This window comes from Garra rufa, chromosome 21 (genome assembly GCF_049309525.1).
Source record: "Garra rufa chromosome 21, GarRuf1.0, whole genome shotgun sequence".
NCBI lineage: Eukaryota > Metazoa > Chordata > Actinopteri > Cypriniformes > Cyprinidae > Garra > Garra rufa.
In genome coordinates this window covers 4,272,502-4,297,868 of record NC_133381.1, presented here as the reverse complement: position 1 = coordinate 4,297,868, position 25,367 = coordinate 4,272,502, and the positions used below count along the sequence as shown (strand labels likewise).

At 33.0% G+C, this 25,367-nt stretch overlaps 2 protein-coding genes across 3 annotated transcripts; both read left to right on the top strand.

The window, feature by feature from the left end:
- Positions 1–5,387: 5,387 nt before the first annotated feature.
- gdf3 (growth differentiation factor 3) lies at positions 5,388–16,423 on the top strand. Of its 2 annotated transcripts, XM_073827224.1 has the most exons (5): positions 5,388–6,780; positions 8,962–8,996; positions 10,255–10,484; positions 12,614–12,820; positions 15,251–16,423. In XM_073827224.1, the coding sequence occupies exons 4-5, from the start codon at positions 12,715–12,717 to the stop codon at positions 16,087–16,089; spliced, it is 945 nt and encodes a 314-aa protein (XP_073683325.1). In that variant the 5' UTR covers positions 5,388–6,780; positions 8,962–8,996; positions 10,255–10,484; positions 12,614–12,714; the 3' UTR covers positions 16,090–16,423. The 2 variants fall into 2 exon arrangements, with proteins under 2 accessions (XP_073683325.1, XP_073683324.1); XM_073827223.1 differs by having other exon boundaries at positions 10,255–12,820.
- Positions 16,424–17,882: 1,459 nt separating this feature from the next.
- On the top strand, positions 17,883–21,943 carry bmp2a (bone morphogenetic protein 2a). Its single transcript, XM_073826635.1, has 2 exons — positions 17,883–18,899; positions 19,566–21,943. Exons 1-2 carry the CDS (start codon positions 18,569–18,571, stop codon positions 20,399–20,401), a joined length of 1,167 nt encoding a protein of 388 aa, XP_073682736.1. The 5' UTR covers positions 17,883–18,568; the 3' UTR covers positions 20,402–21,943.
- Positions 21,944–25,367: the final 3,424 nt, after the last annotated feature.

Below are 25,367 nucleotides of genomic sequence, written 5' to 3'. Positions count from 1 at the left end.
TTATGGGCTCCATGCATGCTTGAATGGCATTCAATCTTGCTTATTTTTCCTCTCAGAGCAGGAAATTCCAGTTTCTGCTGATGCAAATGTATGACAAATTCACAAACTTTGATACTCTTAGCAGTAGCCACAATCATCTGTGATCATTTCCTACCCAAAAGCGACCGCAGAAAAACATCTGTCCAGTTTAATGAGAAGAACAGAGCTTGAGCTGCTCTATCTGCTAGAAAATATTGTGTCATTATTAGTCATGTGTTTCCTTAGGCAAGTATCACTTGAACTGTTACTCATACTTAATGATAGTGAATGGGATCAGACCGCTAACACTAAGTGTTTAATTTTGTGTGATTTGTCCTGCAGTTTTGATTTTTTCGGCATCCATGAATGATTCCTCAAATCATGTGTGCTGTTATACTTTTTAATTTTAATTTTAGATAACATTTTTAAATGTGTTTTTGTTGTCTTTATTACTTTAATGTTTTATTTTTTAATATTTAATATTAATATTATTTATAAAATATTTTAATTCTATATATTTTAGCATGTTTGAAAAATACACTACCACTCAAACGTTTGGGATCAGTTATATTTTTTTAGCATCTATAATACTTAGATGCTCATCAAGGCTGCATTTATTGTTAAAAAAAAAAACAGAAAAAAATTGTAATATTTATTCCTGTGATGCAAAGCTGAATTTTTATCAGAATTCCTTCAGCTTTTCAGGAACCTGCGATTCTTTTTTTTTTAGCATTCTTTATGAATAAAAAGTTAAAAAGAACAGCATTTATTCAAAATATGAATCAATATACAATGAAGTATTTTCTATCAGTTTTAATCAATTTAACACATCCTTGTGAATAAAAGTATTGATTTCTTAAAAAAGAAATAAAAAAGAAAGAATAAAAATGTACTGACCCCAAACATTTAGATGTTTTTTTTTTTTTTTTTTGTATTGTTACAATTTTATAATGATTAAATTAAAATGGAAATCTTTTGTAACGATTTTATATTGTTACAAAAGATTTCTAGTTTAAAATAAATGCTGTTCTTTTTAACTTTTTATTTGTTAAAGAATCCTGGTCAAAAAAATCACAGGTTCATTTGAGTAATGATGCTGAAAATTCAGCTTTGTATCACAGGATCAAATTATATTTCAATATATGTTCACATAGAAAACAGTTATTTTATTATTATTATTTTTTTTATCAAATAAATGCAGCCTTGATGAGCATAAGAAACAATCCCAAACTTTTGAGTGGCAGTGTATATAAATTCCTTTTTTATAGTTCTTATAATTTGAACTTTTATTTTAATTTTAGTTTTAAAATTAAAATATTTTTTCATCTATTTACGTTTGTTGTATTTATTTTTTATTTTTGAAAAATGTTCTATATTTTAAAAAATAAAAATTGTAATTTTAATATTAATGCTATTTATAAAATTTTTGTTATTTTAATTTTTGAATATATATGTATCTACGTAAATAATTAATTGTGATTTTGTTTTAGTTATTTTACTCAAGTCAAATTAAATAAAATGAGAAATGCAGCATGAATACAGTAGTTTTTTATCTGCACTTTATTTTAGTCATAATTTATGTGATTTCAAGTAACAAACTTTTCAAAAAAGAATAGAAATTTACTGACCCCAAACATTTAGGTTTTAGGTATTTTATATTGTTACAAAAGATTTCTATTTTAAATAAACGCTGTTCTTTTCAACTTTTTATTTCAACAAAAGATCGCAGGTTCCACTGGAGTAGTGATGCTGAAAATTCAGCTTTGTATCACAGGAATAAATTACATTTTAAAATATATTCACATATAAAACAGTTATTTTAAATTGAAATAATATTTCACAATATTAAATTTTTTTTAATCAAATAAGTGCAGCCTTGATGGTTTAAAAACCATTAAAAATCGTAGTGATCCCAAACTTTTGAGCAGCAGCGTATATCAATTCCTATTTTATAGTTCTTATATTTTGAACTTTTATTTTAATTTTAGTTTTAAAATTTAAATACAGTTTTTATTTAAAATTTGTTGTATTTCCTTTTAAAAATGTTTTTTTTTTTTAAATGGTTCTAAAATTTTATTTTAGTCATAATTTGTAATTTCAAGTAACAAAATTATATAAAAAAAGAAAAGAATAAAAATTTACTGACCCCAAACGTTTAGATGGTATTTTATATTGTTACAAAAGATTTTAATTTTTAATAAATGCTGTTCTTTTCAACGTTTTATTTGTTAAATAATATTTTATATTAGTTTTAAAGTTTTATTTTCATTTGTTGTATTTTTTTTTTATTGTTTTTGAAATGTAATATTAGTATCATTTATTTTAAAAAATCATATTTGAATATATATGTATCTACATAATTATTTTTATTTAGTTTTAGTTATTTTACTCAAGTTAAATTAAATCAAATGAGAAATGCAGCATGAATACAGTAGTTTTTATCTGTATTTTATTTCAGTCATTTATGTGATTTCAAGTAGCAAAAATGTGTGTGCATTTTAATGGCTTTAGTTTTAGTTAACTTTAATAAACCTGTGACCCACATTGAAGGACGTGAGCCACATTTAGAGACTGGAAGATCAGAGACGTGAGGTAAATAACCACCTAGCAAATTACATACAGTATACTTCCTTTACCCCTAGTTTGAATAATGTATATAAAAGGTTTATAGCTGATAACCCAGATTTAAATGCTGAAACTGTTGTTTTAGAAAAGCTAAAGTCCTGGTGGAAACTATAAATGGAAGTTGCACTGAAATCCACAAAATTCCACTGGTCAGGCCGCGCTCAAGCCACAGAGATCAATGTCACACACATTGACAGCTGCGGCTGGGGTCCGTCGTCTGTGCCAGCGTGCCGAAATAAAGCCCGCCTGTCCAACTCCCTCTATCCCTTACCCACAATACTAACAGCGGGAAAGATCTTCATTGAGTTTGTGTAGAAAATAACGCTGCTTCAGCAGCGGAAAATACACATTTACAATAGTTTGCAATGATTCTTTAACCTTAAAAAAAGATTAGCAAAGCAAAAACTACTAAATATCTGTGGTAATCTGTTTTTTTATTATTTATAAAAACATGGTTTTAAACAAGTATGTACTCAAAATACATCTTGCTCATTAAAAAGAAAAGATTTGCCTACTCTTGGTCTTATATTTATGTGTTGGGGCATTTTTCCGTCTGTACAGCTGCTTTTGTATTTAATTGATTTTTAATCTTTTTCTTTTCCTTTCATAGGTTTCCTGTAATTCAGTTGGGGTTTAATTAGTATAGAAGAAAAAAAACATGCAATATAATAGTAATATAATGTAATTTAAATGTATGGTTACCTGTTTTTTTCACCTCTATTTTAACATAAAAAATATAAATATATATAAATATATTTTGTTCTGTATGCATTTCACTGATATTTAAAAACTTAAATTCCCACATTTTAAAATATATTTCAAAATGCTTTAAATATTCAATATGAATAATTATTTGTATTTGTTTTTGTTTTTTTGTTGTATGGGTTTAGTTTAACTATTGGTTGAACTTTCATTTTCAGTCATACTTATATTGCCATATTTTAAAACATTGTTTTAAAACATATTTTAAAACAAACAAAAAAAATTAAATTATTACAATGAACTGTAGATATATTTATTTAAAATAAATAGTAATAAAATGTAATTGAAATGTATGTATTATTATTTTTATAATACATACATCAATTAATTGAGTAAAAAAATTGTCTGCTAACAGAATATTACTCATTTGAAGAGTTCTTGTGACTTTGGCATTGTTTAAGCTACAAAAATATATGTTTAAAAAATAATTTGTTCCCAGTTTTGCATTAAAACACAAGTTATGATAAAGATCTTATATTTGCATTTTTGCATTTTACAGATGCTTTTATCCTAAGTGTCTTGCATTGCATTTGGTGTACATTTTATCTGTTAATGCATTTCCTGGGTTTGAGCTACAGGAAGGTACGTTTCAACAAAATCATTTGTTGCCAGTTTTGCATTATCCACTCGCCCAACAGTTATGACAAAATTACAGCAGTCACATACTGTAGGTACTAAAGATGTCTTTAGTGTTGTCTTTACCTTACAACTTTGCCCCTTTTATTTCTAACAATATGATGTTTATCTTTACGTTTAAGGACAAAGACAGCATTCAACACAGCGTGACATATGTTCAGCAGGTCATTGTGAGGGTTTCAGGCCTCTGGTGACAGATTGAGAGGAAGATGGAGGGGAAGGTTTTTGTCAAAACGTATGATTGATGGGATTCTGCACATTGTTAATCGTGTGTGGTGGTCCGGGTCACCCAGAGCCACACTGCTCAATCTGCCAGAGGAAACGCGGATGACGTTCAGCAGGCTGCTCATAGATAAAGTGATAACTGCTACTTTTCAACACTTCCTTTTAATCACTGCATTATTGATAAACGCAGTGTAAATCCTGTCAGATGAGCTGTCAGCACAACAAATATATAGTTTATTGCCTTTAAGGCATACACCGTATGAGACTAGAGATGGTTTAAGATAATAAGCAGAACTTTATCTTTGTCACTTTAGTGTATCAGGTTGAATCAATGTTGCTGAGACCCTTTAGCAAAAGATTCTGTGTTATTTCAGATGAACAGGCCATTTTTTTCTTTTATGGAATTGACATTAAGATTCTACATAGTAAATTTTACGTCATAACAAGAAACAAAATTAATCTATTTGAATTTGTATTTTTTTAATCTACAGTAGAAACCTGTTCATGGTGAAAAAACAGTAAATTGTTTAAAGAAATAGTTCACCCAAAAATGTACATTTGCTAAAAATCAAGCCCTGGAGCCATCCCAGATGCAGAAGAGTTTGTTTCTTCATCAGATTTGGAGAAATTTATCATTGCATTACTTACTTACCAATGCATCCTCTGCAGTGAATGGGTGCCGTCAGAATAAGAGTCCAAACAGCTGATAAAAACACTACAAGTAATCCACACCACTCTAGTCCATCGATTAACATCTTGAGAAGCCAAAAGCTGCATCTTTGTAAAAAAAAAATATCTATCATTAAGACATTTGTAACTTCAAACCATTCCATACAGCTAAAAAATGAGTCCATAATCCATTGAAATGTTTCCTCCAGTGAAAAAATCCACAGACATGACATTTTTTGGCTTTGTTAATGGTGCTTGATCTGTGCATATTTCTCTTCTGATTCAGACAAGACTTTTCACTGGAGAAAAAAGGGACTTATTTTAGCAGGACCCAACAGTTTAAATTTAAAAAACAACTTAATGATGGATTTGTTTCTTCATAAGATGTTAACTGACGGACTGGAGTGGTGTGGATTATTGTGATGTTTTTATCAGCTGTTTGGACTCTCATTCTGACGGCACCCATTCACTGCAGAGGATCTGTTGGTGAGCAAGTGATGGAATGCTAAATTCTTCCAAATCTGATGATGAAACAAATTCATCTACATCTTGGATGGCCTGAATGTGAGTAAATATTTAACAAATTTACATTTTGGGTGAACGGTTCCTTCCTTATATGTGATTTTACAATAACATATTGTCAAATTTATTTTTTTACCATCTAATTTGTGTTAAAAAAGATTTACTAGAAATCACACATGATCACATGCTTTTATTTGATATAAATGGTATTGATGCTTATTTTTATTATCAGTCTGTGCATTTGGTGATTTTGTGCTATATTTTGTAGTTTAGTTCATATTTATTGTTTTATTTCATACGTGTTACCCTGATGGTGTTTCGTTGTGCATATCGAGTTATAAGTAGTAAAATATCTAAGTAATATCATAATACCTTGACCATTGTCACCATATTTTTAATTTCTAGCAACCAGAGCTGCTGTTGTTTCATAAATATAATGGTTTATATTTTAAAGTGAGTCTCAAACATTAACTGATTGTAAAGCACATGCATAGATTTTTTTTTATTACATTCTAATTATTGTTTCCACAGGAAACGCTGTGCTTACATATCATAATGTGTTCAGAAATCAAACCCTGCTCATGTAAAATATCTCAGGAACTAATCTGTAAGTTGACCTCTTTTCCTTCTCAAAATAATTGCAACACATGCCAAATGTGTAGCTTCATCAGATCAAAACACAGGGAATAATTAGGAACGATTTTGGGTCTTTCCAGCAACCATCCATTGCCATCTTCCACCGGTAAACTAAACGCTACATCATGGTCTGTGTAACTGATGTGTTTAGCAGTGATAAAGGTTGTTATCTTCTCCATCCACCTCACAGATGACCCAGCGAGGGGCCAGACACGAGATGATTGTTTGTGGCATTGATGTAACGTCTAGAAGAGCTTCAGTCTGTAATTATGTGAAGTGCTCATAAAGGAGACAGACACGGTGAAGATGAATATTCCCTGAGCATGCGGTGCAAAGTCTGATGAAAAATTGTCTTTGTAAAGGGTTACCTGTAAATACACCATTAAAGCATTCACAGAACCGAAGATTACGCAGTGAAGCTGCTCTCTATTGATTCGGAGGTTCTCGCCAACTTGAGTTTCTCCACAACAGCAGTGTTTATGTGGTTAACTCCTGTCGTGTTGCATCTAATATTGCAGTGTGCTTTAGTACTCAGATATATACTTATTTATACTGTAATTTTACTGAGCTTATGTCTTTATTTACTTTCATTGCAGGTTTGGTTGTCATATGGTGGTTGGTAATGGAGATATACACTAATATCTCTTTCAGATATTCAGAATGGCATACTTACTACTGTTTTTGCAAGTAAGTAGTAATCCAGTAATCATTCTGTGTGGAAAAATAAGTTTGGCTATATAGTAAGTCATAAGTCAAGAAAGAGATATTAAAATTGCTATATGTTTTAGTTAATTCATAATACTGAAAATAGAAGGACCATGCAGGAGGAAGTCTCAAAAGTCATTTTTACACACAGCTAGTTTAAATTGAACCTTTATGATAATTAGATGCTATATGCATGCATAAAGTATTGTGATAATGTGACAACAATTGAACATGATACATTTTGAAATCTTTATCTTTGCATATTTTGTATTGTTTAACAGAATTTTTGGAAATTAATTAGTGTGAACTCGAGTCAATTTTTTGCTGACTACTTTTAAATCTTTGAGTATTAAAATATATAAAATGTAGATTATTTAATCTAGTTGTATTTATACTGTATACTTCTTATTGTATTAATATATTATTCATACTAAATATCTGATCAATGTAGGGTTATTATTGATACTTAAAACTAAATAAAAGAAAATCTTTGCTTGAAACAAAATAAACATTACCTGAAATAATAATAGTACTTGAAAATTTGTTAATCTGTATAGTTAAACCAATGTTTGCTAATTTTCTTAATGAAATGTAGCTTATTTGATTTCAGCAACTACTAAACTACTAAACTTTATTTTCTTTACTTTAATTTGCTGAAATAACTAAAATTAGAATATAAAAATAATGAATAAATACAATATAGACAATTAAACATATTAAAAATAATAATACAAAAACACAACATTGCTCAAATTTGAACTAAAAGTAAAGTGAAAACAAAAATCTTAAAATAAATTCTAAATATGAACAAAATATTTAAAAATCTTTACTTGAAATAAAATTAACATGAAAAACCTGAAAAAAATAATGTTTTTTAAAACTGAATAATCTGTAATAAACCAATGTTTGCTCATTTTATTAAATTTAACATTATTTTATTTTAGCAACTACCAGTCAGCTAACATTTTTAATTTTGATTTGCTTTACCTTAAAATACTAAAATAACTAAAACGAAATAAACAAAGATTATAATAAAATAATGCAAAAACAAAAATTGCTAAAAACTAAAAGTAAAGTGAAAACAAAAAATCTATAAATAAAATTCAGAAAATCTTTACTTGAAACAAAATAAGCATTAACAGAAATAATAATAAATTAATAAAGTAAAAATTAAAAAAACTAAATCATCTGTAATAAACCAATGTTTGCTAAATTTATTAATTAAATTTAATAATTTTATTTAGGCTAGTTACCAGCTAACATTTTTGATTTTGATTTACTTTTACTTAAAGTACTAAAATAACAAATTATATAAACAAAAATAATGAATAAATACAATATAGAAAATTACACATATTAAACATAATAATAAAAATATGCAAAATTTGAACTAAAAGTCAAGTGAAAACAAAAAATATAAAATACAATTTAAAATATTAACAAAAACTATAAAAAACTAAGTAACCTGAAATAATAATAATTATATAAATAAATATATATTCATTTTTATTAAATTACTGAAACTAAATAAACAAAAAGAAATAATAAATGAAGTGAAAAATCAAAATCTCAACTAAAATGTTATATAGTTAAAAAATAATACAGTAACACTTACATAAAGATAAACAGACGCACAAAACAGCTAAATGATTATTTACGGATATTATGAGATCTGACTCAGACTTGACCTCTAGGGAGAGGTGGGTGACAGCCATAATTTGAAGGGGAAGGTAAACAGTGAAAGATGATCTTTTTGTGGCTTAATTCGGTCAAATTCCCCATTACACAGAATATATTTTCATATCAAGTGAAATGTGAGGTTTGAAAAACATGATGACGGTGAAGCTTACATCACTTAGAGGAATAATGGACCACATCTTCTCTGCGTCCTGTGTGTGTGTGAAACTGAAGATCAGGAGGGAAAGCTCAGAGCACAACGTGTGTTTGTGATGAACGACGGGGTGAACACAATGTCATGTTATTCAAACGGCCGGATTTCATATCCTGACTAGACCACACAGAATATTGTGTTTCCAGTGACAATGCTCGCGCTGTAACCTCACACCGCACTAGTAACTGTTTCGCCACCATTAGCATTTTGCATGTCATGTATTTAGCATATGCATTTTTAACAACTGCACCTTTTTTGTCTTTTGTTCTTAGATTTTAAGAACAGGCGTGCAAAAAATTCCCAAAAGGTAAGCAGCAAACTTATGTTGTTATTTACCTATGTTATTATAAATATTGTTACATTATAATTATAAATAAGTTCTGTATTTTTATATAAATACGAATATAGTACAAAACTTGTCATTTCATTTCTATATATATTTTTGATATATGTTATACATTTTTTGTTCATTTTAGGAATTTTATATAATAATTTGTTGTACATATATGTTGTTTCTTTTATTATTTGTTTGTTATTATTATGTTTAATCACCATTGCTTGAAATATTTTTTTTTGTATTTTATTTATTATAATGTTTTTGTTATTGTTATTATTATTATTATTATTATGATTAGTATTATTATTATATTTCATATAATAATGTTTTTAATTGTTGTTTTTCAAATATATTTAATTCAATTTTTGGAATTACTATTATTAACATTATTATTAGTAGTTGCAGTAGTATAACACTAATAATCTGTAATAAACTAATGTTTGCTAATTATTAGTTTATTATTAGTTGTATTAATAAAATTTATCTTATTTTATTTTAGCTAGTTACTAGCTAGCAAAAAATTGTGTTTTTGATTTACTTTTATTTAAAGTACTAAATTAACTGAAACCGAATAAACAAAAAATATTTAAATACAATATAGGTATATAATAAAATATATAAAAAAGAAAAAAACAAAAAAGACTAAAAGTAAAAAAAAATAAAAAAGTGAAAAAAGTGTAAAGTGAAATTTTTATATATATATATATATATATATATATATATATATATATATATATATATATATATATATATATATAAATACAATATAGGTATATAAAAAATATATACTAAAATTGTAATTAAAAGTAAAGTGAAAACAAAAAATTTAAAACTAAAACAAATATTGTATTTATTATAATGTTTTATTACTATTATTATATTTCATATTTCATAATATATGTTATTAATTGTATTTATTAGTAGTAGTAGTTATAGCAGTAGTACTATTTATAATATAAAACATATAATGTTACATAATTTATATATTGTCAGTTTACAAAACTTGTAATTTCATTCCCATCTATATTTCAAAAATTTATTTAGTTTTACTGTATTTATTTGTTCTTTTTTAATTTGTTTGGTATTTGGAAATATGTTATTTATGTATTTATTTATTTCATTACTAATAATAACCATCATGAATATATTTATTATTTTTACTGTTAACTCTAAAACTGAGAGTTTTCCAGGGTCTGTTTACATCTTCTAGTGTCCATTTTTCACTCAGCAGAAGGAATGCCGCCCCAGAGTTCAGCCAGGAACCTGTTATCAGTAATGGCCCGATGGATCAATCCATTGTGTCTCGTCAGAGTCTTTACTTGACTGTAGGAATGTGTCTGATGAAGAACATGGACGCTCTGATCCTCAGGAAGGATTCGGCACAGACAGACAGAGACGGTGCTTATGTCGGATCAGTGTGAAAATAATCATAAATCCAACATCACAAAACATTCAAAGGTTAATCATCCTTGAAGACCTTGTTTGCTTAATCTTACATGAAAAAGACTGATATCTTTACGTTTATGTCCTGTAGTATTTTAGTAGTGATGTGTCATATTGTGCTCAGAATTGATATTAAGATCTGCATTCAAAAGAACGAGATTTCTATATAAATAAACATTTCTCATCAAATTCTTCCAAGATCAACAGATCTGAGCTGCTCCTCATTCATTTTATAGCTCACTTACTATATATACATAATTATTGACCCTTTTGTGTCTCTTTTTCCTTTTAGGTTGGGGATTTTAGAAGTTGATTATTACAAATCCTACATTAAGTATAGTATTTCACTAATAAGTAACTTTTTAATTTATATGTTTAGTCTCTTTCTTATTCTTATGTTTCAAATTCAGATTTCAATTACAATACATTTTTAAAGGCTGTTTGATCAAAAAAAGTTTTATCTCTACTTCAGCAGCGCTTTTATTCACCAAAATTTAGAGTGTTATTCCACTCTGTGTTCTGAAGGTTTTTAAAGAAGGGTTTGCTCATATATCATTCAGCTGTTGTATTATTGTGCTTTATGTCTTTGTGTCGGTAGATTAGAAAAGCTGGGGGTTTTTTAAACAAGTTTTCATCTCCACTTCACCAAACAATCACACACACCAAAATTTACAGTTTTATTCCTTTCTATATTCTGAAGGTTTTTATAGAGGGGTTTGTTTATATGACATTGACCTGATTTTATTAATGCACTTACCTGGGTCTGTAGATTTCAAATACAATACATATTTTTAAAGGCTGTTTGGTCAAAAAAAAAGTTGTATCTCTGCTTCAGCAGCACTTTTATTCACCAAAATTTAGAGCGTTATTCCTCTCTGTATTCTGAAGGTTTTTAAAGAAGGGTTTGTTCATATATCATTCAGCTGTTGTATTTTTGTGCTTTATCTCTTTGTGTCTGTAGATTTCAATTACAGCACATCTTTAAAGGCCGCTTTTTAAAACAAGTTTTCATCTCCACTTCACCAAACAATCACATACACCAAAATTTACAGTTTTATTCCTTTCTATATTCTGAAGGTTTTTATAGAGGGGTTTGTTTATATGACATTGACCTGATTTTATTAATGCACTTATCTGTGTCTGTAGATTTCAAATACAATACATATTTTTAAAGGCTGTTTGGTCAAAAAAAAGTTTTATCTCTGCTTCAGCAGCACTTTTATTCACCAAAATTTAGAGCGTTATTCCTCTCTGTATTCTGAAGGTTTTTATAGAAGGGTTTGTTCATATATCATTCAGCTGTTGTATTATTTTGCTTGATCTCTTTGTGTCTGTAGATTTCAATTACAGCATATCTTCAAAGGCTGCTCTTTAAAACAAGTTTTTATCTCCACTTCAACAATTATATACACAAAAATGTTTCCCCATTTATTAATATGAAAATGTATTTGTATTGTATATCTACTATTAAGGATTTGTTATGTATACCATGATTATATTGCATTTATCACATTTAAGTATTGAGTAGAGTATTCTTTAACTTGCTCCATGTTACTTAAAATACTAGCAAAAATCATTGTAAAACACCTTTACATACTGTAAAAATTATTTTTGAAATTTGTAGAAGATTATAAGAAAATACTATTTCAGATTTTCTACTTCAGAATTTCACATTTAACGTTACTTGCCATTTCTTCATAATTGTTTGTGAAATTTACTAGAACTTTCTAAAAAAAAATTTACACAAAATGCTTTTTCAGTGTATTTAAAAAAAAAAAAAAAATCTATACAATGTTTTTGTGCAATTTAATGTTAAAGTAATTAAGAACTAAGAAAAAAGTGTAGCATTTTGTGACTATGTCTGTCAGATCCCTAATAAACACCAAAGCCCCATTGCATCTAATTTGCATATCAATGATTTCACCCCCACAGTCCATCAGCCATTATCTCCACCAATCACCTCACAGGTGTCAATCTTCACTCGTCTGGCCTATCGTCTGAAGCTGATCAGCAGCTGTTTAAAAAGCTCTGTCCTTGCTGCAAGTTCTGTTTGACTGTGCTGCTCACCTTTATGATGGTCTGTGTGATTTTCAATCTCTTGTTTTTAACTTTAAGTCTCTCTTTTCTTACGTTTATAAACACAGAAGATGTTAACATACAAGAAAAGCTGTTTTTAAGTTCACTGGGTCTCTCGAGTCGACCGAAACCATCACATCAGGCTCCAGTGCCGTCTCTGCTGTGGAAAATGTTCAAGAAGGGCAGCAAACAGACCTTGACGTCAGAGACAGACCCGTGTGTGGTGTCCGAGTACGGAGTTCGAGGAAATATCGTGAGGTTCATTCAGGATCAAGGTGAGGCCTTGAGTATTCAGGTCATTCTTAGTATGAAATATACTTTATCTTTGAGTATTTCTTTGAAAAAAATGGTTTTAAAGAAGGAATTGTCATTTTATGAGTTGTAAATTAATGAGATAATAAATTTTAAGGTAATTCACTTTGGTTGAAGTTATGCTATTGATCATCTATTTTTTTTTCTATAAAAAACGTTTTTTTGGTAATCAGATTAGTTTTTTCCAACATGTTAGTCTTTTGTAAAATCCAGTTCCTTTATGACCTCATCGTCTAGGAAGTGACATCATAATTGTTGGTTACACAAACACCTTATTACCATATTAGCAGTGTCTTATTCTGTAAAGCAAGTTCTTTTTTAGAAAGAACTTTTCAAGGCAAAATGCTACTGGCAAAAACATGTTTTTTTGCAAGTTGTAAGAACATATCCAAAATGCACTTAATCGTGTATTTTGTTGAACTTTTATCTATTTGCATCTGTAGATTTTAATTACGACACATTTTTAAAGGCCCTTGTCTTAAAATTTAGCGAACTTACACCAAAATATTTTTTATAACGTTTTTTTATAGCAGGGTTTGTTCATATTTCATATACCCAATTTATTTGTTGCAATGCGTATTTTTGAACGCCATTTTCTCAAAACAAGTTTCCAAAATTTCCAGTTTTATTTCCATCTACATTCTGAAGGTTTTTATAAAGGGGTTTGTTTATATGACATTAACCTGATTTTATTATTGGACTTTTTTTATTTTTTTATTTGCGTCTGTAGATTTCAATTACGATACATAGTTTTTAAAGCCTGTTTGATCAAAAAAGTTTTATCTCCACTTCAGCAGCACTTTTATACACAAATTTAGAGTTTTTCCTCTCTGTCTTCTGCAGCTTTTTATATAAGGGTTTGCTCATACGTCATTGAGCTGTTATATTATTGTGCTTTATCTTTTTTCTCTGTAGATTTAAATTACAGTACATCTTTAAAGGCCGCTTTTTAAAACAAGTTTTCGTCTCCACTTCACCAACAATTACATACACCAAAAGTTAGTTTTATTCCTTTCTATAATCTTAAGGTTTTTATAAAGGGTTTTGTTTATATGACATTCATCTGATTTTATTATTGGACTTACTTGTGTCTGTAAACTTCAATTGCAATACATATTTTTAAAGGCTGTTTGATCAAAAAAAGTTTTATCTCTACTTTAGCAGCACTTTTATTCACCAACATTTAGAATGTTATTCCTCTCTGTATTCTGAAGGTTTTTATAGAAGGGTTTGCTCATATATCATTCAGCTGTTGTATTGCGCTTTATCTCTTTGTGTCTGTAAATTTCAATCACAGTACATCTGTAAAGGCCGCTTTTTAAAACAAGTTTTCATCTCCGCTTCACCAACAATGAAGCAACATTTAAAGTTTTATTCCTTTCTATATTCTGAAGGTTTTTATAGGGGGGTTTGTTTATATGACATTGACCTGATTTTATTGGACTTATTTGCGTCTGTAGATTTCAATTACAATACATACTTTTAAAGGCTGTTTGATCTAAATAGTTCTATCTCTACTTAAGCAGCAGTTTTATACTCAAATTTAGAGCGTTATTCCTCTCTATATTCTGAAGGTTTTTATAGAAGGGTTTGCTCATATATCATTCAGCTGTTGTATTGCGCTTTATCTCTTTGTGTCTGTGAATTTCAATTACAGTACATCTGTAAAGGCCGCTTTTTAAAACAAGTTTTCATCTCCGCTTCAACAATTACATGCACCAACATTTAAAGTTTTATTCTTATCTATATTCTGAAGGTTTTTATAGGGGGGTTTGTTTATATGACATTGACCTGATTTTATCGCACTTATTTGCGTCTGTAGATTTCAATTACAATACATACTTTTAAAGGCTGTTTGATCTAAATGGTTCTATCTCTACTTAAGCAGCAGTTTTATACACAAATTTAGAGCGTTATTCCTCTCTATATTCTGAAGGTTTTTATGGGGGGTTTGTTTATATATCATTCAGCTTGTTTTATTATTACACTTTTTTTTTTTTTTTGTTCTGTTCTGGCTATTGATGTTTTTTCTGATTTATGCCGTAATTAAAAAGAGAAATCCAAAATCCCCATCTGTTAAAATGTTCACAAAATTAAATTTATCTAATGTTCAGATTTTTGATATTTATGCAAAAAACTGTTCTGGGATGTTTATTTAGATAATGTCTTCTTGGCATAGATCCAATTTCAGAAGCCTTAATACAATTTTTTTTCCCAGTTCTTAATGTATTTACTCAACTGAGAAAGTATGGTAGTGTCTAATAATTCTATCCTCTTATAACCTATGTCTTTTAAATTATAACCTTTTTTTACATTATGGAGTTCAGAAGTTTCTGCAGGACAGGAATGACCCACTTGCACCATAACACAAAGTTTGTTTTTCCCCCAAACAGGTAGTCTGATATCTGCTCCGGCCGTCCACTGCTTTAATTGTGTGAGAAAGCATCTGTTTTTCAACATGTCGGTGCTGGAGGATGTTGAGCAACTCTCTTTTGCGCAGCTGGAAATGAAGTTCAAACAGGATCTGGCTCACCTGGGACCGCATGTTTTCAGCATGGACCTGTACAGGGTTTTAAGGACCACGCTGAAGGGAGTGACTCACGAGTCCAGCCGTAAATTACTCCTGTCTCAGTCGCTCGGGCCTGGTGCGCACGCTTCTGTGCATGTCAATCTGACCGAACTGGCCGAAACCTGGAGAAAACCAGGTAAGAACTACGGGATGCAAGTTGAGCTTCAGCTCACGCACTTGAGCAACATGCTTCAGGAGCATGCATATGTGAAAAGCCCACACTCGGCTGTGCAAACGGCTCAAATCCCAGAGCTGTACACGTCTCTGGTGGTGGTGTCGTTGAATCCGCTTCAATGCAGGTCCAGGAGAAAGCGAAGCGCTGCGTATTACTTGCCCGTGACCCCCAGTAACGTGTGCAAACCCAGACGGCTTTACATTGACTTCAAAGACGTTGGCTGGCAGGACTGGATCATTGCGCCTCAAGGATATTTGGCCAATTACTGCCACGGAGAGTGTCCTTTCCCTCTAAGTGAAAGTTTGAATGGGACCAACCACGCCATCCTGCAGACACTGGTCCATTCGTTTGACCCCAAGGGGACGCCTCAGCCCTGCTGCGTTCCTATCAAACTGTCCCCTATCTCTATGCTCTATTACGACAATAATGATAATGTGGTTCTCAGACATTACGAAGACATGGTGGTGGATGAATGTGGATGCAGATGAACTTAATTTTAAATGCAAAAGTCTACATCAGAGGTTCTCAACTCTGGCCCTCGAGGTCCACTTTCCTGCAGAGTTTACCTCCAACCTTGATCAAACTCACCTGCCTGTAACTTTCTAGTAATGATGAAGAGCTTGATTAGCTTGTTCAGGTGTGTTTGATTAGGGTTGGAGCTAAACTCTGCAGGAAAATGGACCTCGAGGGCCAGAGTTGAGAACTCCTGGTCTACATCTTTCACAAATGTATTAAAATGGTGCTTTATACTTGTTCAATTATAATATAGTTTTTCTGAGAAATTGAGGACATGGTGGAAAATGTGGATGCACAAGACTGACCTGTTACGTAAATTTGTTTAAAATAAACTTCGTTTTATAATAAATTGCTTGTGGCTTTTCTCTAACATGTTTTAAATGGTTTTTAATATTTAAGACCAGTGAAAAAGATGTATTAGACCTGAATTACAATCTGTGTGTCATTTTATATCATGAGGATAAACGAAATTCCTAGCCTTAAATTTGAGTATTTTGGTGAATTGGGCCCTCAGAATAACTGCATAATTAAAAAATCACAGCTGTAGCTGAATTTTAGGTAGATTTTATATTTAAAATAATACAGTAATAAAAAATATTTTTGTTTACATATAAAATATTGCTTGCATATTTTATAAGAAATTAAATGGTCTATATATGTGTGCCTGTGTATGTAGTTGTCACATTTTACAGTCTGTCCCTGGACCACAAAACCAGTCATTTAGTTTTTTTTTTTTAAATTGAGATTTATACATCATCTGAAATTAATTAATAAACTTTCCATTAATGTATGGTTTGTTAAAATAGGACAATATTTGGCAGAGATGCAACTATTATGAAAATCTGGAATTGGAGGGTGCCTTGAAAGTTGTCCAAATGAAGTTCTTAGCAATGCGTACTACTAATCAAAAATTAAGTTTTGCTATATTTACAGCAGAAAACGTACTAAATATCTTCATGGAACATGATCTTTACTTAATATCCTAATGATTTTTGGCATAAAAGAAAAAGTTAATTTTAAAGCCAACAATGTATTTTTGGCTATTGCTATAAATAAAACCATACCACTTAAGATGGTTTTGTGGTCCAGGGTCACATATGATGCATTTGCAAAACAACTTGTACATTTGTTAACACTACTTTTTTTTGCGTTATAATATTGCATATTTAACTGCAGGTTCCCTTTGTGACATTGCTCCATTTTATGGATTATATATCATTTTTGTAGATTTTATTCTTTCTTTAAGGTTTGTGTCTTAATAATAATCTTTTCCCTGCTCTAAGAAATACTAATACAAAAGGTGTGACAACTAACCCCGGTCTCCTACTTTACATTAACAGTTGTTGCCACAAGTTGGCGCACTGGCTCTGAATATGAGCGCTAGGTAGTGAGCGTCATTTTTAATTGAAGTTATTTATTAATATTTGGGATCTAAATATATTCTAAACGATGGAGTGATTAATAATTGAATTCAAATTAAAAAGAAATCAAATGACCATGTATATATTATTAAATTTAGTAAACCATACTTGAATCGAATAAACCAGAAACTTAAAAATTTTTCCTCCAGTTACTTAATTAGAAGATCTCCGAGCTCTCCAAAGGCACGTTTGACCACATGAACCCCTTCACGTCCAGAGCTGATGAATTCTGCCATGACATCAGAGAGTTAAACATAAAGACACACGGGGAGAGAGAGAGAAAGAAAGAGTGAGAGAGGGAGAGAGACGCTGTTGCACACTTGCGCACTGCGCGTAAAGGACACACACGTACCCAAACCCTCGCCGCAACTAGTTTCGCTCCCAGCAAAAGAAGAAACTTTTGTTTTGTCAATGAAGTGGACTTTTATACGCGTACTTCCCTTCGTTTCAACACCTACGGCTTGTCTTTGTACAGTGGTGACGGTAGAATGTGTGTAAGAGGCGGGCGTTCCTGTGGAAGTCTCCCACTGTTTTCTGCAGATAAACAGCTTTTCTTTGGTGATCTGCAAGATGGAAACGCGGAATTATAAAAGAGGAGCAGCCTTATGCAAAGACCCCTCCAGATTGAGTTGATCATCTCATGTGCCATGAACAGAAAATCAACTGCGCTTTGGAATTCAAACTGGACTTTATTTGAAGGTCCTGCACTTGTACACCTACGGAGAAATTCGCGAATGCACTCCACCGAGTCTCTTTAAGTTCGTTGAAGTTCGCGTTTATTAGCCGTTGTGTTATTTTAAGAGCGCAAATCTACTATTATGACAGGCTTTGGCTCATGGACCTTCTCCTATCCAGATGGATCTAGCGCAGGTCTGCGTTCCTTCTTAAAGCGGCTCTTAAGGTGGCTTTGATGCACGAAGGATCCTCCAAACTCTCGCAATGGCTCGATCAAACACGGAATATGGTCACATCTCCTGGCCTGAGCCCATCTGATCTCGTTTGTCACTGATCTGTCAGGTTTAGCGCGATCATGGTCTCCTCCGGCTGCGCTCTGATGGTTCTGATGGTCACTCAGGTGTTCTTCGGAGGCTCCAGCGGACTCGTACCCCAGATCGGCCGGTCCTCTCTGTCTCAGGATGTCCTGCACGCGTTTGAACTTCGACTTCTGAGCATGTTTGGACTCAAACACAGACCGAGTCCCAGCAGGTCCGCGGTGGTTCCGCAATACATGATGGACTTGTACTCGATGCACTCGGTGAACGCGGAGCAGAATAACAGCAACAGACCCAAGGGCTCCTTGGGGAAAGGCTCGGAAAGATCTGCCAGCCGCGCGAATACTATCAGGAGCTTCCACCATGATGGTAAGCAAGTGTTTACTTCACGAATTCTCACTCTCCACCTTCTCCAAATTCCTGCTTTCCTTTCTTATCTGCTTTATCCCTCATGCCTGACAGGAATTGAGATTATCCACAAACTGTTTGATGAGGAAATGACAGTTTATGTATACAAAGTCCCATGTTCAGAATTCGTTTTCTCTAGTCTGTATAGTTTTCTAAGTATTATATATCTGGTGTAGGGTTACAGGTGCATTTTTTTTTCTTTCTTCCAAATTTTACTTCTTTAGTTTTATAGGTTTTATTTTATGTTTTCTGTCTCATCTCACTATCTACTACTGTATACATTCGTACTTAATAGAAACAATTAATTTATTTTAATGTATGTTTAATCAGTTTCAACATGACTACAACTAAGAGATTTAGAATGTGTTCATGTAAAAAGCTTTACATAAATGTTACATGGACAACATGCAATGAACTAGAAATGCACTTTGTGTCAGTTTACCACCTCTTAAGTAATCATGTTGTGTTAACCGTGATAAGTTATCACTTTTTAAGCATTTTAAGCCAGTAAGATGTCAGTAAAAGTCACATCCTGTCAATGAGTGTAAACAAGAAGTTTGACAAAGTAGAAGCAAAGTACAATACAGCCAAAGCTTCCCATGAACCTTACAATTGGTTTTCTTCCAGAATCCATGGAGGACCTGTCCAGTTTGAGCGGAAAGACGACTCAGCGTTTCCTCTTCAACCTGACTTCCATCCCGAGCGAGGAGTTTGTAACGTCAGCAGAGCTGCGGATTTTCCGGGAGCAGGTCGTGAGCAACGGCAGCGAAGGATTTCACCGCATTAACATTCACGAAATCATCAAACCATCCGGTTCCTTTCAGGAACCGATCACGAGACTCCTGGACACCAGGCTGGTTCAGCACAGCTTGAGCAAATGGGAGAGTTTTGACGTGAGCCCCGCCGTCACGAGGTGGACCCTGGATGGGCAGCCCAACCACGGCTTGGTGGTGGAAATAGTTCACCCGGACCGTGCGGAAGAGGACTCCAAAAGACACATTCGCGTCAGTAGGTCACTACATGACAGAGAGGACACGTGGCCCCAAATGAGGCCGCTGTTAGTGACCTACAGCCACGACGGGAAGGGAAACGTGTTGCACTCTCGCGAGAAGAGGCAAGTGCGGACAAACAAACCGCGGAAGAAGCACAAAGCCAACTGCAGGAGACATTCCCTTTATGTGGACTTTAGCGACGTGGGGTGGAACGACTGGATAGTCGCCCCGCCAGGCTACCATGCCTTTTACTGCCAGGGCGAATGCCCTTTTCCATTGGCGGACCACCTGAACTCCACTAACCACGCTATTGTACAGACACTGGTGAACTCAGTGAACAGCAACATTCCCCGGGCCTGCTGCGTTCCCACGGACCTGAGCCCGGTTTCTCTGCTCTATCTGGACGAATACGAGCGAGTGATCTTAAAAAACTATCAGGACATGGTCGTGGAAGGCTGCGGATGCCGCTAACGCCTGGACACCTACAGACACTTTATTTTTCCCAATACTAAACTTTATTTATAATAAAGTAAACACATATTTTGGAGAAGTATATAAAGATATATTTATGTTCACTATTGGGAAAATAAATATTTTAATCAGAGTTAAACGAACATTTTCATTTTCATTTGATGTACGTTTCAATCCGCGAAGTATTCGTATTTTGTATTTATTTCTAACACAGTCATTTTTACTGAATAGTTGGTGAGACTTTACAATACCATTAGTTAATGCGTAACTAACAATGCAAAGCATTAATAAACAATACTGTTTACTTTTAGTTTGATAGCTTAGGTCCATTAAATAATGGTACAGAACTTTATTTTAATAATGCATTAGTTATAATAAGATGATTAAACGATGAATTAAAAAGATTTGCATTGTTAGTTCATGTTAACAAACGGAAGCTTATTGTAAAGTGTTGCCATATTTTAATGCATAATCAAAAATACCTTCATGCAATGGAAAATGCAAGAGGTACTCGTCTTGGTGGAGATGTGGTTAAAACATATTGCAAAGCACTTACCACTGAAAATGCATTGGCCAAACTGAACCAAATTCCATCAAATGATCTGGAATTCGCAGTGAGGTCGGCGCCAGTGTTTTAGAGATACGGCAGTAAATGTGAATGCACTTATTTCAGACCAATGTGACAGGTAGTTGACACTGAATGCTCAGGAAATTAGCCGGTGTGAGTTTGGTCCCACAGTATGAGCTCTTGAAATCGACCTATTGCCTGGAGACAATGACTATTGTGTTTCTTCACACGGGTCCTTATGAGCTGGTTGCGTAAAGGTGGCTTCCTCCAGCTTTATATTGAAGTCTGGCTAATTAAGAGCCATTCACTACATGGTGCTCTAAAGTGGAGAGCTAGGAAGTGTTTAATTAGAGGGACGTTGTTTAAAACGTGAGGATTGCCATGTAATTAAGTTGCTCAAAATAAAGATGCATGTATACGCTGACAGTAACAAATACAGCATGACGTTCTTTTAAAGCTTAGAAAGTCAAAGGTCAAATGCAAATACAGTCTGAACCATAAACGTGCTTTTATTTGTCAGTACACCTGCAAACTTTTGGCTCCGTACGCGGATGCATTTCTGAAAAGATATGACTCTAGCCTTATCTGCTTTTTTATATGCGATTTTAAAATTGAAGGATCTTCAGAGTCCGTGCCCTTTAGCAACGTCTACTTATCCCGTGTGAATCATTCTCCACGTCGGCCTTAGAAAATATAGTCTGTGAAGGAACGGAGCTTTTATTGGGTTGTCTTGAGGTTAAACATACGTCAAAGGAATCACAACTTGACTTTCTTATGGATCATAAAGCAAGACTGTGGGAAGTACGGCTTTCCTCTAGCAGGCAGGTTCTCTGAAATGTAACGTGTTACGCACCGCTGGTAAAAATGCCTTGATGTCGAACTATTTGAAAATGGACAGTTTGAGTTCATTAAGGGGTCGGTAACAGTATGGTGCTGGACTATAGGGCATATGGACGCTTCAAATGAGCATGTATGGTTTACAGATGTTGGGAAGACACACCCAACCTATCAAGATGGTTGCTGAGAGCAATATGCGCATGCAGCGCTTCAGCTGCGCAGATAAAACACTGAAAACGTGCTCGCGGAGAGTTCGATTCTCATGACAACGCGCAGATGTTATGATGCCCTGGATTCCTGCGGCATTCCTGAGATAAGGTGGCCAACACGATCGTCTTTATGATTCATAATTAGTGTCGAGATTGCTTTAATGGCCGAGATAAGAGCACGAAACGCATAGAATCGTCATCTCTGAATGCAGTAATGATGGTCAGCTGCTTCACATGTGATTCACAGCCAAGTGCATGGAGAAATATTGCGCTGCCGTGTGCCATGCCACATTTTGACCTCGGTCTGATGGAAGAATGATAATGGTTTATAAAGAGCCTTACATAAACAGACATTTACTTCTGGATAGTAATCATTTCTTGCTTTCAAAACATGTTCTCACTGCTTGTCATCAAACACTTAAAGCCGTCATAAATAATGCATTATAATAAGTTTTTTTTAATGCATTAATTATGACTTGTTATGCAACTTATAATATAGTATTAATGTATATTGTTGCACCTTTAGAAAGTATAACAGATTTAAGAACAACTAATTCCTGCATATATTATGCATTTTTAAATGGGTTGCAATTATTTGTGACCCTGGACCACAAAACCAGTCATAAAGGTTAATTTATAGGTCAATATTTGGCCAAGGTACAACTGAAATCTGGAATCTGAGGGTGCAAAAAAATAAAAAAAAGTGAGAAAATTGCTTTTAAAGTTGTCCAAATGAAGCTTTGCAATGCATATTACTAATCAGAAAAATAAATTGATATATTTAAAAGAAATTTACAAAATATCTTCATGGAACATGATCTTTACTTAATATCCTAATGATATTTGGCATAAAATAATTTTGACCCATACAATGTATTTTTGGCTACTTAAGACCAGGTTTTGTGGTCCAGGGTCACATTTATGGAAAGATATAGTGCACCATAATGTATATTATGAATACTTTTTAATAATGCATTATACATAAAGACTTCAAGTACAGTGTTACCAGAATAATTTGTGGCTAAAAATCATTTCTGGCTTTCCAAACATGTTCTTACTGCTTGTCATCAAGCTTCTCAGTAACATATTACTTGAAGACCTTATATATGCATATAATGAATTATAAAAAGTATTTTAAAGCCTTTTGTAAGCACAGTTATAATACATAAAAATACTTTGTCTAATCACTGTTACAGCTTTAGAAAGTATAATGCATTAAAACACAGCAGACAAACATTTTTAATGTTACAAATATGCACATATATGCATTTTCACTTTGGTTACAGTTATTTATAAAAAAGATAATAATGCATTGCAACGTAAATCCTGAATATAATGCACTGTACATACCAAATTTTACACTATTTAGTTTATCTATATGTATTTTGCAAATGATATAATGCAGTGTTTTAAATATCTTTTGATGGTTTCATGCTTCCAGCATTCATTAAATGCATTGTGTTCTATGCAAACCATATTTATATTATTATTTAATGTTACCTGGATTATACGTGACCCTGGACCACAAAACCAGTCATAAGGGTCCATTTTTTAAATAATAAATGATTTTTCCATTATGTATGGTTTGTTAGGATAGGACAATGTTTGAGAAAGACGAGGGTGCAAAGAAATTTAAATATTGAGAAAATCACCTTTAATGTTGTCCAAGTTTTTAGCAAGTTAAGTTTTTAACAGTAGGAATTTTAAAAAATAGTTCAATGGAACATGATCTTTACTTAATATCCTAATGATTTTTAGCATAAAAGAAAAATTGATCATTTTGACCCATACAGTGAACTGTTGGGTATTGCTACAAATAACTTGTGGTACTTATGACTGGGTTTGTGGTCCAGGATCACATATTGTCTTTTTATATAGTTTTGACAATTTTTTTAAGGATGTTGCACAACCTGTCCATGTTGCACCTGTCTAAATTGAATAATAGTGACCAATGATTTTGTGCTGAAACACTGTTGGAATGGACACACGACCTTTGAGATTCACCCATAAAGATATGGCAAGAGTTTTCTCTTGTTCAAAAGCCTGTTTATTTTGCCAGTTACACTATGCATGTCAGACGAGTTGAGAAGCACTGATGCAATATGAATTTCGGCGTGCATCGCGTCACGTGACCCGTGGCTGCACATGTGCACCACCAGCAGGCCTTGATTTCAGGCGAGTTTGATGGAGGGAATTTGTCCTGAAGCCTTTCATTTAGCTCATAACCGTGAACCAGGAACTCATCTGGACTGCATTTGCACCGTAGGGGCCTGACCACAACGCAAGGAAATCATAGACCCAGAATTGCCGTGCTGCAGAGGCAGTGGCCGATTGCTGGTATTTTTATTTACTTCAGGAGGCAACGCGTTAATTTATATGCATGCAAACATTAAACTTTGAATAGTCCTCGCAAAGCCAGCACCAGAAAATAGGTTCATGCCTGTGAGGGTATTAGACTCTTGCTAGTTTAATTGTTTGTTTTCATTGCCCAAGTGTATAAACTTTGCATGAGCCAGCGAGTGTGGAAAGTCCTCTCTCACGATGCATTACGGCGCGTTCGCGCCGCGCCGCGCCGCTCGAACATAATGCGTAGACTCATGCGCAGCTGTGGGATATTCCGTCATTTTCTAAGTCTCGCAATGCCATAATTTCTGGACATGCAGACTACAAAGTGATTCTGTCCGTACTGTATATTTACACAATAGCAGGCCATATGGCTTCATAAGGAGGTTGTACTGCAGCCATGGCAGCAGAATAAACCTAGTTTGACCAAAAAAGCAAGAGCGCTGTCATTTTTATCCTCGGCCTGTTTGCGTAGTCCTAAACTAGTAGAGCAGCATTTGACTAGAAACTTCTGTGCGATGGGGGAGGTTTGTGCTGGTTTCTTTCTTGTGGTCTTGGGAAGGAACAATAAAGGATTAGTTTACCCAGAAATCTTTACTCACCCTCATGTCGTTCCAAACCCGTCTGACTGACTTTCAACTGCAGAGAACAGAACAAATTTGGGAGGAAATGTTCAAAAATTACCATTTCATCAAGTTCAGACTGAACTTGGCATTGTTTTTATGAACACTGCTGCTTGTCATGTTCCTCATTTGGATAAAAGCGTCTGCTTATGAATAAATGTAAATATGATGCTTTGAGTGAAAAACAGACCCAGATTTAACCCTTGTGCTGCTGAAAATCCTTACTTTGGATTTCCACATGAAAAATGACTCTGCTTGAAAATCTCTCGTTATGCTATATTATCAAAAAATCATGGATTTAATCTTTAGCACAGGTGTTCATTGCTGATCTTATACACCACAATTTGTGAGTGAAAAGCATTATTTGTAAACAGTTTTGCCAATGT

What these genes read in the sequence shown, in the direction of transcription:
- bmp2a (XM_073826635.1), top strand. Translation starts at nt 18,569, where the DNA reads ATGGTCTCCTCCGGCTGCGCTCTGATGGTTCTGATGGTCACTCAGGTG. An exon ending in CAGGAGCTTCCACCATGATG is followed by an intron (nt 18,900 to 19,565) that starts GTAAGCAAGTGT and finishes GTTTTCTTCCAG; the next exon opens with AATCCATGGAGGACCTGTCC.
- gdf3 (XM_073827223.1), top strand. Translation starts at nt 12,541, where the DNA reads ATGATGGTCTGTGTGATTTTCAATCTCTTGTTTTTAACTTTAAGTCTC. An exon ending in GAGGTTCATTCAGGATCAAG is followed by an intron (nt 12,821 to 15,250) that starts GTGAGGCCTTGA and finishes TCCCCCAAACAG; the next exon opens with GTAGTCTGATATCTGCTCCG.